Here is a 13,626-nt window from a genome sequence, read left to right on the forward strand (position 1 = left end):
GTCTGTGCCCGTCATAGCAAGGTCTCAGACTCAGGGGACAAAACTCCACCCAGCTGCAGACTCCTGATGCAGACATAGCCAAGGGACTGCAGTGGCACACCTGTGGCCCTGCCATGCCCGCTCGCTCAGCCCGGCCCTGTACCCCTGGGCTTGCCTCTCTACCAGCACACTCCAAGCCCCCCTTCCTTTAACTCACCATGATGTACCCTTTCCTCTCCCTGAAACGTAGTCACAGCATGAAACCTTCACTGCTTCCTCTCAAACAGCCCAGGCGCCCGCCCAGGGCCCACCAGGGACAGTGGTCCCCATCACTAACTCAGCTGGACTCCAGAGAGGAAGGGGTGTGGGAAGAAGGATGAGCTCGCCCCGAACGAACCTAGGCAGAGACCCCAACACCTAGAGGGCTGAACCCGGCCACTCCAGCACCTAGCAGGTTGGGTCCCACGTTAATAATGGGGGCAGACGTTTCTCTAGGAGAGACCCCCACAGAACTGGGCCAGAGTTGCGGGGGAAGTCATTGTCCAGTGGGCGCACCCTTCCTGCAGCCACCAAATACATCACAAGGGCCAGAGAGATAGTACAGTGGGTAGGGCATTTGCCTTGCATGCAGCCAACCCAGGTTCAATCCCTGGCAGCCAGATGTTTCCCTAAGCGCACAGCCAGGAGTGATTCCTAAAGTCAGAGCCAGGAGTAAGCCCTGGGCACTGCCAGGGGTGGTCCCCCAAAAATAATTTTTTTAAAACTGGTGTGTGGAGTAGAATGGAACACACTGGCTGACACCGGCCCCTCCGAGAGCACTTTGCAGGGGAGGATCTCAGAGCAGGCCTCTCCCCCAAGCAGCCCTGCTTCTGCCACGCAGAGCTGCCCCCTGAGGCCTGTGGAGGGCAGCACACAAGGGCTCCTGCTGCAGCCCTGGGGCCGCCTGGACCCACTCCCAGCGCCAGGGTGGTCCTCAGGACCTCTCTGGGGCCACCGCGCTGGCCTCCTCCAAGGGCCCTGTGGTAAGGAGTGAAGGAGGGAGCAGGCGGCAGCAGGTTATGTAACCGGCTTCCTCGGAGTCAGGGCCCGTGTCACAGCCCAGTGCAGCCAGGCCGGGGAGGGGCCGCGGCCCTGGGAGTGGGGCCGAGAAGCAGGCTGGGGTCTAAGGGAAAGGGGCCAGGGCTAGCCACAACACCCACCCCTTGGCCCTGGGCTTCTCACCCCCAAAGGTCTCCTCGCTTCCTTCTTAAGATTGGCTTGGGGAGAGAGGGGCAGCAGGGAGAGAGGCCAGGCTGCCCCGTACCAGGCGGGCCTCTGCCCCCCATGCCTCTGTGCAATGGCACCTCCCCTCCTCGGTGCCCTCCCAGCTCCCAGCCCAGCCGCCTGAGCACAGTCCAGGGGGCGCCCCGAGGAGGCAGGCGTGGGAGTGAGTGAATGCTGAGACAGAGAGCTGCATATTCACAGTCTTCTAAGCAAGGGCCTGGCCACCTGGGGCTCTGACAGCTGCTTATCCAAGGAGCCAGGCCCTAATCCAACCTAGACACCCTCCACATGCCAAACCCCTGCCTTGTGAAGGGTCCCAGGCAGGCCCCCACTGCAGATGCCTCGTGGGAAAAACCCCACTGGCTCTGGAAGGACTGTGAGGCCAGGGACAAGATGGACCAGCCTCCCTGTCAGGCTCAGCTCAGAGCTGCATGCAACCTTGACCACGCCCACTCACGGGTCTCCCTTCAAGCTGCGGAGCCCCGGAGCCCCAGCCCCCACAGGAAAGGTCAGTGTTCCCCCACAGGGAGACTGGGGCCCAAAGAGCAGCACAGATCCTCCTTGTCACCAGACAGTGGACAGTGCCTCCCAGGTCAGAGTCACCCGACCCTTGAGTCATCCTCTTCTGGGGGTGAATCGTCTCTCACGGGTCTGGTCCATCTCTCTCCCTGCAATGTCCTCCTGCCTGGCTCTGCCTCTATTCCAGCATGAACCTCCAGCATCACATCCCTCCCCATCTCTTTCCTCTCCTTCTCACAAATTCTCCGGCTCCCACCGGAGCCTCTCCACCCCTTCCCTCCACTCCTCAGCGCCAAAGAAAATCCTCAGGTGGTTTAATTAGTTGATTATGACCACAGGCTGCTGGGTCCGGTGCCCAGAACGCTGGCCCCAGTAATTAGGTGGGTTCTGAGTACTTGCCCAGTGGGAAGCCGACGGCCAAGGAAGGGCTCTCAGCAGCATCAAAAGCTCTTTGATCACGGGTGGGTCATCGGAAGCCGCGGTCCCCTCCTAGGGCCAGGTCAAGCCGCTCTGCACACACCAGATGTCCAGAGGGAGGGGGACGTAGCCCTCGACTCCCAAGCCAAGGCCATGAGAGGCTCAGCAGTGCCCATGGCAGGGTGGAAGCCGGAGCACCCAGTGGACCAGGAGGCATGGCCAGCAACTGGGGCACCCGCTTATAAAGCAGAGTCTGGATGGATTTGGCAGAGAGAAGATGACACGGAGGGAGACCAGGGGAGTTGGGACCAAGGCCAAGGGACTGGACAGAGCAGGCAATCATCAGGTGAGTCTGAAAACTCCTCTAGACCCAGGGACAACATCTCAGATGTTTGCCCTGTGGGATCCCCAGGTTCATTCCCCACCCCACCCCCTCACTACCGCCTGCCTTCCGGAGCAGCCCCAAGGCAACCTGCAGTGGGGGGGTGGGGGGGCAGAGAGATAGTTTAGAGGGAAGGGTACTTGCCTTGCACATGGTAGACCCGGGTTCGATCCCCAGCACCCCATATGGTCCCCCAAGCACCATCAGGAGTGATTCCTGAGCACAGAGTCAGGAGTAACCCCTGAGCATTGCTGGATATGCCTTCCCCACCAAATAAATAAATAAATAAATAAAACAAGCAGCATTCCTGCAAACCAAAAGGAATCCAAGAAAAGGCCTTCTTGAGCCAGGCGAGGCGTCACCAAGTGATCTCTGCCCTTTGGGCCACAGAGGACCATTGAAAGCTCGTTGTGGCTCTGGGCCACTTGTAGACAGCTGAGATTCAGCAGAGGTGCCCATTGTCCTGCCAGGCACACGGCACCCCCACCCCGTTATGTCTCTCCATGCGAATCACCTACGCTCAGCCTCCTCCGCTGAGCAAATATTTATGGAGTGCAGCGCCATGCCGGGCTGCCCGGATGCCTGTGCCCTCGCCAGAGGACACGGAAAGTGTGCAAATAACCAGAAGAACGCCGAGAGGGAGGAGCGGCAGGGGCGGGTGACGCAGGAGACGAGTATGGCCTCCCCGGTGACAGGCATCTGGAGGCGGCTGCCGTGCCCAGGCCTGGAAGGGCAGCAGGGCCATGTGCTTGGGCCGGGCCACCACCTGTGTGCCGAGACAACAGCGGAACGGGCCTGGGCTGGCGAAGCCGCGGCTCAGCGGTGGAGCGGTTTCCTTGCAGGTGTGAGGCCCTGAGTTCCAACCCCAGCCTAGGAGGACCAAAAGGAAACAAAACAGGATCTCCCCTGCCCTGCCCTGAGGGCTCACTGCCTGGCAGGATTTGTGTGTGTGGGGGGGGGGGGGGGTAGGGGGGGTGGGAGGGGGCAGGAGGAGAGCCGGTGGAGTCAGTCGCTACTGTATCTGGGTGCTTTGCAGACTTGCCTCTGCCTCTTGTCTGTCTGTATGTCTCTGTCTGTCTGTCTGTCTGTCTGTCTCTCTCTCTCTCTTTCCTTCTTTCTTTTTTTCACAAAATCACCGTGAAATACACAATTACAAAGTTGCTTGTGAGTGGGTTTCAGTCACAGTGTTCCAACACCTGTCCCTTCACCAGCCAGTGGACATTTCCCACCACCACTGGCCCCAGTTTCCCTCCCTTCATCACATCATCCCCATCCTCTGCCTGTCTCTACAGCAGACACTTTATTTCTTCTCTTTCTGTCTTTCTCTCTGTCTCTGTCTCTGTCTCTGTCTCTCTCCTCTCCCCACTTTTGGGCATTACGGTTTGCAATACTGTTTCTGAAAGGTTTTCGTGTATATCCCTGTATCTCCTTTCAGCACTCAGTTCTTGTCCGGAGTGACCATTTCCAATCACTGTCATAGTGGTCCCTTCTCTGCCCTATGGGCCCTCAGACTTGCCTCTTCTCATCCCCCCCGCTGTGTAATGAGAAAGGGTTAATCAGCGGGGAGGCCACCCCCAGGCTGGTAGGCAGTGGAGGAGGCAACTGAAACCAGGAAATCTGGTTCCTCCCAGAGCTGGGCCACTATGCTAATCAGGCCTAATCTATGCTAATCAGCTCCAGAGGGCCTGCGGGGCTGGGCACCCAGAGGACTGTGCACTGGGGTCAGCTTGGGCACGCCAGGGATCGCCTGCTATTACAGCTTCCCACCCCCTAGGCCACTCCACCCCCCAGCCCCGAGGCCCCCAACCCTGCCCTCCATCTACCACCCACCCTGGCAGAATGGTCACTGGGTGAACTGAACAGGACCCGGATGAGGAGTGTTGTCTCAGGAACTCAGGGAGAAGGGCTGGCATAGGCTGGCACGAAGGCAGTAGATAAGAAAGGGCGAGCACCATGCCCAGGTCACCCAGCACTGAGTCCGCACTCAGCACCCATTGAGACACCCCCAGAGACAGTGTGTCCCAGGCGTCTCCACTTGCCCTGGTTGCTGCCCTAAGCGCCCCCACATCCACCAAGGGCAGATGGTGGGCAGGGATGAAACTGTTGAGAGCGCCAAGCGCACCCAGGGTGGGGCCAGGAGAGAGGGAGTTGGCATCTCTGCAAAGCCTTTGCCCATTTCATCCCCAGACCCCTGGACACACCCCAGAGGTATGGGGGACCCCCCCCACTCCAGCCACCGGATAACTCAGACCTCTGGAGACAGGCTCTGCTCCTGCCGGACCCCAGCTGCTACATCCTGCCTTGTTCCAGGCACTTAGTTTTATTTATTACTATTATTTATTATTATAACTAGCATTTGTCATTATTGGAGCCACAGCCAGCAGAGTTCAGGGGCTATTCCCAGCGGTGGAGCCTGGGACCGATCCTCCAGCACACAAAGCCCTTTAAGCATCTCCCCCGCGCCTGCTCGAGCCACTAATCCAGGAATATTCTGAGGGGTACGTGTGTGTTTGTGTGAACTCGCGCGCGCGTGTGTGTGTGTGTGTGTGTGTGTGTGTGTGTGTGTGTGTGTCACCTGGCAGTGCTGGGGGCTCTGTGCACAAGGGTCACTGGCAGAGACAGTGACGGTGCCCGGGATGGTACAGATGCATGCTCAGGCTTCTGAGCTGGTGGGTCTCAATCAGGCCCCGCCAAGTCCAGTAGAAGCAAAGCTGCTCGGCTGCCCTGGCCAGAAACTGCTGGACATAGAACACAGAGGTGCAGGGACCTGTCTGCCCACTCTGAAGGCCAGATCTCCTGACGGAGCCTCCTGGGGGACCGATCCCAGGAAGGAACAAGCAGTTCCTCTGAAGGAGAACTAGAGAAGACTGGCCCTGGGAAAGAGGAGGCGTCTCCAGAGAGATGACCCTGCCAGGGCCCCTGGGGGGAGGCTGCACAACAGAGTCCTTTGTGCCCCTGTCCAGAGCAGTCACCCTGTCCTACTCCACTCCCTCTCTCCTACACCCCCCCCCCCCCGCAGGGCTCCAACACCCCCTGGGGCTGGCCGGTGGGGGAGTGAGGAGGGGTACTTGAGATCACCTGTCCTAATTCTGGGGCTCTTGCTCGGACCATGTCCCACCCACAGGAGGCCCCAGTCAGACGGAGGAGACATCCTTCCCTCTGGGCCTCTCCAGTGCCATGGAGGAGATGCAGTTCTCTCTCCTGTAGATGCCTGTCTGACAGAGGCAGAAGCAGACTTCACTCCAGGCACCCCACTCTGTGAGGGAGGGGGCTCATTGCCCTTGCTCAGGACTTCCTGATCTGATGGAGGAGACTACCCCCGGCACCCAGCCTCCTGTGGGAGAAATGTGACTTGGGGTGTCCTAGTGCAATGGACACCTGGGGAGTCCTGGCTAATGGCAGAGGCAAGAAGGGAGGAAAGCATTTGGTCCCATCAATAATCCTCAGCCAGGCCGCCTCCGTGAACTGGGCAGAGAGGGCTAATGGCCAGCACACAGGAAGCAGAAATAAACTTAAACCATAAGATTCTCGGGCAAAGAGAAATAAATCAATGAGAGATTGTCAGGGGCCCACTCTCTGCAGCACCCGAATATAGGCCAGGACATCTCCTCCCTGGGGGCCAGGGCAAGGGCGACCCCTCGAACTTCTAATCCACTCTCCACACCTTGGCACTGCCTCTTTCTGCCCCAGGACTCAGCTCAGGGGGCACCTCCTCCAGGAAGCCTTCCCACCCGCGGCGTGAAAGAACTGATCCTTCCTGCAGGATCCCGCACAGGTATATCTGACCTAGGACCAGCTCACACACCTGCAGCCTCCCTCCCACCCCTCAGCGGAGTCTGAACCCCTACATCCCAACATCACAGACTCCACCACCGCCAAGCAGGATCTGACTCCCTTCCTCTAAGAGGTTCACCCCAAGTTCTAGGCATAGAGAAAGGTGGGGTTCCTCTCCCCCATTCACCTGGCTGTGTTCTTACTACTCCAGCCAAAGCCCTCTGACCCGGTCTCAGCCGCTACCTTCTGGCTAAACCCCAGGGGTCTCATCCCAGCTTGTCCCCCCTCACCCCCCCCATCCTTGTGCTGGTCTCCAGATCAGAGCCTCCCCTCAGCATTCCCCCTCTTGGGTCTGGATGCTCCTCCCAGGCCCCAGCTGTCCAAGCTTCTCTTCTCTGACTGCATACCCTCTCATGAGCCAGGCTATCCCCAAGCTACTAAGCTAAGGCTTTCCCGTCCCTGCCTCCCACCTCCATCCCATCCATCCGACAGACGCCTCCTTCCACTGGCCTCGATTCCCAACTGTAGACTCAACCCAGCAGCCCTGGCCAAAGCCACGGGTCTTCCTTCTGTTCCAATCATGCTGGGTCTCATAGCGCGTAAGACCCAGGCAGACAACACCACGGCCTGCACAAAGCTGGTGAGCAGGACCTCCCCGAGGCTCCCTCCCGCATCCTCTAGGGAGCAAAGGAAAGCCAGAGCATCGGCCCTTCGAGTCCCACCTGGAATCTCCCGCCTAGCTTTCATGCAGCCCGTGGGTCCACAGAAATAAGGCCCAAAAGGCAAGCTCAGGATGGGGCCAACAGGGAGGTGGGAGAGGCCCCCGGGAGCCAGCCCAGCCCCCCTGCTTCTTGGATGGTGCGTGTGGAGCCTCGGAGCAGGGGTGTGGGCTTCTTGGCTGGGCTGGTAAGACACAAATTCCTTCATGTCTCCGCCTCGCATCCCCCATCCATGGAAGGGAAAGGCCCGGGGCTGGAGCAATAGCACAGCAGGTAGGACGTTGGTTGGCCTTGCACGTGGCCCACCCATGTTCGATTCCCAGCATCCCATATGGTCTCCGGAGCACGGCCAGGAGTAATTCCTGAATGCATGAGTCAGGAGTAACCCTGTGCATTGCCGGGTGTTACCCCCCCCCCCAAAAAAAAGCCCATCCCACCATGGGGCAGACATCCACCTCCTGATTCCTCCTCAGTCCTTCCTCTCCCAAGCCACCTGACTGCTCTCCGCCTCTGCCCCTATCTGGCCTCCTCTCTGGTCCCCAGCACGGCGTCCAGGCCCCCGGCCAAAGGGCTGGCTCTGAAACAAACCGGCTCCTGCTGTCAGCTCCCCTCCTTTCCCCCCGAATCGCCACCTCTTCGGGAGCTGAGCCTCTGGGGCAGCTCATTCCAGGGTGCTGCTGCCTGGTCTTGTTTACTTCTGCACAGGCTCTGCCGTCATCCCAGCCCCACTGACAGATGCCACATTCCACCCTCCGCCGCTGCACCCCTGCACCAGAGGCCAGAGACTCCACCCCTCTCAAGTCCACTCTCTTGCCCTCAGTGGCCTCCATGAAGGTCAGCGGCTCCGAGGCCAACTCCTTCCCTTTCTTTGCCATGACTCCCCTTGGAGAATCTCTTTGGGCCTCTTGTTGCACGTGTCACCCTGCGTTCGAGTCACCTGATGGGTTCTCAGTCCTGGGAGGACAGAGGCTGCATTTCACCCCTGAGGTCCAGCCCAAGAAGCACTGGTTGAATGGAAGTTCCAATCAGAGCAAAGCCCCCGACTCAAGTTCGTCTGAGCCAGCTTTTATTTTTGTGTGTGTTTTGTTGTTGTTGTTGCTGCTGCTGTGGGCCCCACCCAGCTGTGCTCAGCATTTACTCCTGGCTCTGTGCTCAAGGATCATTCCCAGTGGGGCTCAGGGGACCATATTTGATTGTGGGCTCAAACCTGGGGCGGCAGCATGTGAGGCTTACCCGCTGGACTATCACTCTGGCTAGGGGTGTGTCTCATCTCTGTTTCCCCTGACTCTGATGGCAAGAAGAGGGCTTGTCACTTTTGGGGGGTGGGGGGAGTGCAAATTCAAGCCCAGCAGTGACTGTGCACTGCTCCTACTCCTGAGGGATATTAAATCAGCTTCCTTTTGGAATTCAGAGATAAAGCCTCCGCTTTACAGAGCAAGACAAGGCCAGCACGCTATTGATTTGGCACTTCTCTGCTAAAGTACTCAGCAACCTGTCCAGATTGAAGAGCAGTCCTCAGGGGTCCTGAGGGAGACTGAGAGAGAGGAGGGGGGCTGTCGCCAGGCGAGCTCAGCCAGGCCAGGGATCTGGCCTTCATGTAGTACCTTCTCCTCTACCCCAGAAATGCCACAGACTAAAGGCGAACCCTCAAAAATGCCAACAGTGGGAGAGTCAATGAATAGATGCAAAATCAAAGACCCAAAGGAGTAAAAAAAAAATATTGCCCAATGCCTCCCACCCTCTTCAGCCTTAGAAGGAGGAAAGGGAGAGACAAGGGCTCTACCCAAGGGGGCCAGGCCCCTTCCCCCCAAGGGCCCAGGTGGGGCTGAGTCACTGCCCATAGAGAAGCGGAGAGAGCTGCCCCAGATGTGCAGTCAGGAGAATCTGGCTTTAAGGCCCATGGACATGGAGGAGTCACATGTCCTCCTGACAAGGACAGAGGCCGGGTCATAGCACTGACCCGCAGACGACATGGGGACTAGCCACAAGGTGGGCGCAGATACTCCTGCTCCTGCAGTGTCCCCCATCTGCGTCCATGCCAGGGAGTGGACATCCGCCTATCCCCTCGACCAACACCATCACAAGTCCAGAACCCCAGGACCTACTCTGAGCCAGCATGAACCCCAGAGAACAGCCCACGTGAGCTGCATCTGCCACCCGGCCTCTGACCCCTCCGGGCTCTCAGCAGGTCAGGTGGATGCTCCAGCCCCCTTCCGAAGCAGGAAGCACTGTCCACGCAGGGGCAAGGCTAGGGAGAAAGGTCGCAAAACACAAAGAACCTCAGCACTTCCAACAACTCTTCTCCTGGAACCTGGAACCCCACAAGAACCCTTCCCTGGCGCGGCCACAGCCACTGGGGACAGAGGGCGGAAACAACATGTTGACCACAGAAGCCACGTCGACAGAAGGACCATAAGCCCACACTCTGCCCAGCATGCAGTGTGCTCCAGACATACCTATGGGGGGCTGGGGGAGAGGACGAAGGAGGGAGGAGTGCAGCGCGAGGATAGAAGGTAAAGGAAGGAGCATTAGAGGGCCTTGCAGAAGGGATCAGAGGAGGAGAGGAGGGACAGGCTTCCCCCAGAAGCTGAGGGAATGAGAAGAGCCAGGGGCAGGAGTAGGGACTCTGCTGAGCTCTGAGCAGGCCTGTCTGGAGCTGCAGACCCCTCCTCCTTCCTCCTCGAGGGTTTCCCCATTTCTCAGTCAAGGCGGCATCTGGTTCTCAGTTCCCACTCCAGCTCAAAACAGATGCCAGCCACCATGCCAGGCTTGAGGAGGTCAGAGGGACCGGAAACAGAGGATAGGATGTTTTTCCAGGCTATGATAGTATGTGTGTGTGTGTGTGTGTGTGTGTGTGCACGTACACGTGTGTGTGTATATGTTGGGGGGTGATGTGGGTATGTGATCTGTTGATGTGGGGTGTCTGTGTGTGTGGTTATATGTGTGGATATGTGGAGTATGGATGTGGGTGTGTACATATGCGTGTGTGGTTGTGTGTGTTGTGTGTGGGACTGTGTATATGCATGTGGTGAGTATGGATGTGGGTATTTGTATTGTGTATGTGTGTGGTCAGGTGGTGTGTGGTGTGTGTATGTGTGTGGTGAGGTGCATGTATGTGTGGTATTATGTGAGTGGGTTGGATGTGCATGTGTGTATTATGTGTGTGATGTGTATATGTGTGGTATGTATGGCTGGGACTGAATGTGTAGTGTTGTATGTGGGTTGTTTGTATATATGTGGTTGTGTGGTTGGAGTTGAGTGTGTGGCATTGCATGTGAGTTATGTGTGGGTTGGGCTGTGTGATGTGTTCGGTGTACATGGGTGTGGTGTGTGTGTGGTATGTGAAGTGTATGTGTGGTCATATGTTTGGCTGGGATTGAATGTGTGGTGTTGTATGCGGGTTGTGTGTGTACGTGTGGTTGTGTGTGGATAGGACTGAGTGTGTGGTACTATACGTGGGGTGTGGGGGGACACGCGTATATGTGCTCACACCTCACCTGCATGCTGCAGTAATTTAGCAGCTCTGGGTTCAGGGGGTGCAGGTCTGATGTGTGTCTTGGGGGTTCGCCCTGTGGTCCGGTGTTGATGAAGAAGGCCTGCACAAGTGCTGGTGGCACCGAGGGTGACGACATGTTTGTGCCTGAGAGGTCTTGGACTGTGTGTGCTGCCCGCGGGTGGGTCAGGGACATGTGTCGGGCGGGACGTGATGTGGCCCGCCTGATGTGGCCCACCTGACAGCACGATGTGTCGAACGTGCACCAGTGTGCCGGGCTGCGACGGGTGAGGAGCGCGCCTGCGGGTGCGTGTTCCCTGTCGTGCCATTGTGTGCCACCGCCCCGGGGGTGACTGCGGCCGCGGGTCAGTGCGGCTGTCAGCGGGCACCGTGCGTGCGTGTGTGCGCGCGTGTGTGCGCGCGTGTGTGTATGTGTGTGCGTGCGTCTGTGTGTATGTGTGTGTGTGTGTGTGTGTGTGTGTGTGTGCGCGCGCGCGCGCGTATGTCACTGTGTCGGCGGCGCGGGTCCCGGCCTCCCGGGCCCCGGGCGGCGGGGCCAGGACGCTCCCTCCGGTCCCCACCCGCCGCCCGGCCAAGTCGCCCCCGCGCGCACCGGCCGGGCGCCGCCCGCACTCACCGCGTCCCTTTGTCGCCCATGGTCCGCGGCGGCCGCGGGGAGACCCGCGACGTCAGCGCCCAGCCTGGAAAATCCGGGGCCGGCTGGCAGGAGGAGCGCGGCCCGCCGGCTGCCGGCTCCCCGCTCCGCCTCCTCCGCGCCGGCCGCCGCCGCCGCCGCCGCCCCCGCCCGCTCCCGCCCGCCGCGCTGCTCGGCCCGGCCGCGGCCAGGGGCGTGGAACCGCGCGGGAGGCGGCGTGCCGGGGAGCGCGCGCCGCCCAGCGAGCCGGCCGGGCAGGGCGGCGGGCGGTCAGGCCCCGAGGGGCCCACGGGGCTGGGTGTGAGTGTGTGCGTGCGTGCGGGAGGGCGCACGCTGGGGTGGTCTGTGTGCGTGTGTGTGCGTGTCTGGGTGCGTGTGTGTGTGTGCATTCGCGCGCGCGCGCGCACGCGAGTGAGTCCGCGCCTGTGCAAGACCCTGCGTGCTGCCTGACTGCGGACTGTATCCGTGTGACCCCAGCGAGGTGCACGCCTTTGCACAGAGGTGCAGGAAAGTGCGGGGCAAGTCCGCGCTGCTTTTAACCCCCGCAGCCCTTGGTGCGTGCGGGAGTGTGCAGCCGGCGGGGCTGGGCTGGGCTGGGCTGGGCTGGGGTCGGTGAGAAACTGGTGCCTGGGGTGGCGTACTCCCCATCCTCCGGTGCCTACACCCCAGCTCCCCGCCCTGGGGGAGAGATAACACCCACCCCACCGGAAAACGGGCGGAGGAGCAGGCGACTGCAGTGTCAGTGGGGACTGGGGGCCGTGGGAGGGGACCCGAGCTGGGTGAGGGCGGGAAGAGGAAGCCGGTGCAAAGAGATGATAAGGAAGGGATCTGTGGTCTGGCCTTTAACGGTGAGCGCCCTCTGCCCAATCCATGGTTTGTGGCCCAGTCACCAGCCCTGTCATGTCGAGTGGGCGACTAATCCAGTTTACAGACCCTTCATGGGCGTTGGCAGGCCCCCTGCTAAAGCCCAACACAGTCCCGCCTGACCCTGGGTAAGTAGGACTCTACATTTGCAAGACCGCCAATTTGCTTTGACCGCCTGACCCTGCCCGGTGGGGAGCCGTGGGATGGAGTCTTTACCATCCCCTTCCTGCTGGGAATTGACTAATTATAGGGACCTAATAGGGACTAATAGGGCCCTCCATAGGTCCCTAATACTGGTGTGCTCACGGAGGAGAGGAAGCCATCATTTACTCTGATGTGATTGTAAACATCTGTAATTATGCTCCAAGGCAGTTAGTTACCTAGGCTGGTTACAGAGTTGGGTGAGGATAGCCCAGGATAATTACCATAATGATTTCCAGACAGGGTGGTGGAGGATAGGCTGCTGATGGCAGATGGGGCTAGAATCATGCACTAGGGCCCAGACCTTCCTCCTGACCTTTGCCTTGGGGTTCCCCCCTCACTCCCGCAGGACAGGGAACAAAGACCTGTGAGAGACTGAGAGGAACAATCCAGAGTCCCTCGGACCCCAGAGGCAGTAGAGAGATCCTAACTGGGATAGAGCAGCCAGAACCGGTTGCTCTCTGCCCCAGTCCCCCACCGAGCCCACCAGACCCAGTGCTCTTCGTTAATTCTCCCCCATGACACTGGCCCAAGCAATTGTACTGTAAAATTCAGGCACAGTTTTCTTTCTCCTCAAGAAGAAAAAAGAAAAATCTGTGTCTGGTTTACTAAAAGACACAATATTTCCAGTGACTTCCAAAGTGAAACTGAGCCGGGTAGCTGCATCAGATGGTGTCAGGTTCCCCAGGCCCCCTGGCTCTTCTAGACTGCCGATTTGGAAAACAGTTCTACTGTTCCAGGGGTAGAGCAGGCTGGGAGACTGTGCAGTCAACCAACAGGTCTGCAAGCACACCCTTACTCTCCTAGAAACCTCAAGAGGGGGCATATGGTGTGCCCTGCACCATGAGATCCCCACAGTGTGGTAAGACCATCTTCCCTTGCCCTAACCAAGGAGCAAGCGTGGAAGCTAAGTCGTTTCCCCAGTTCTGCACCTCCCCGGACCTTAATTCCGTTCTGATCCTCCCCAAAGAGAAGCTGAGAACTTGACTCTTGATTCACTCACCATTCAAACGCTGTTCATTGAAAGTGCCTCTAGGAACTTGCGAAGCCTTGATCAATAGGACAAAGAGAGCTCTCAGCCCTGTGAGGATCCACAAGGCACGAGAGAAGAGGAGGAACACTTTGGGGGCACTACAAGGGCATATTTATGGGTTTGGGGTACAATTGAAATGAATTAAAGTGTAAATAAATGTAGCCATGTTGAAGAGGGTTCCAGAAGTTGATCATAAGAGGGTTCCAGAAATTGGGCCATACGCTCTTTATCACAAGCATTTTACCAGCTGAGGTTGGTTGGAAGGCAATTTTGCCATGAGATAAAAATAACAGGTTGATGCTGTGGTTTGACAGCTTGGTTGCGGTT

The 13,626-nt window shown here is 58.7% G+C and overlaps 1 protein-coding gene across 2 annotated transcripts in view; it reads right to left on the reverse strand.

Moving 5' to 3' along the window:
• ARRB1 (arrestin beta 1) overlaps positions 1–11,352 on the reverse strand; it is an 82,279-nt gene extending 70,927 nt beyond the window's left edge. The window contains exon 1 of one of the 2 annotated variants that reach the window (XM_056115875.1): positions 11,184–11,352. In XM_056115875.1, the coding sequence (XP_055971850.1) occupies positions 11,184–11,203 (20 nt within the window). In that variant the 5' untranslated portion in view covers positions 11,204–11,352. The remainder of the gene's footprint in view (positions 1–11,183) is intronic. The other variant, XM_056115874.1, reaches the window with a different exon arrangement.
• Positions 11,353–13,626: the final 2,274 nt, after the last annotated feature.

Source organism: Sorex fumeus, unplaced genomic scaffold (assembly GCF_029834395.1).
Source record: "Sorex fumeus unplaced genomic scaffold, SorFum_2.1 ptg000030l, whole genome shotgun sequence".
Classification (NCBI taxonomy): Eukaryota; Metazoa; Chordata; class Mammalia; order Eulipotyphla; family Soricidae; genus Sorex; species Sorex fumeus.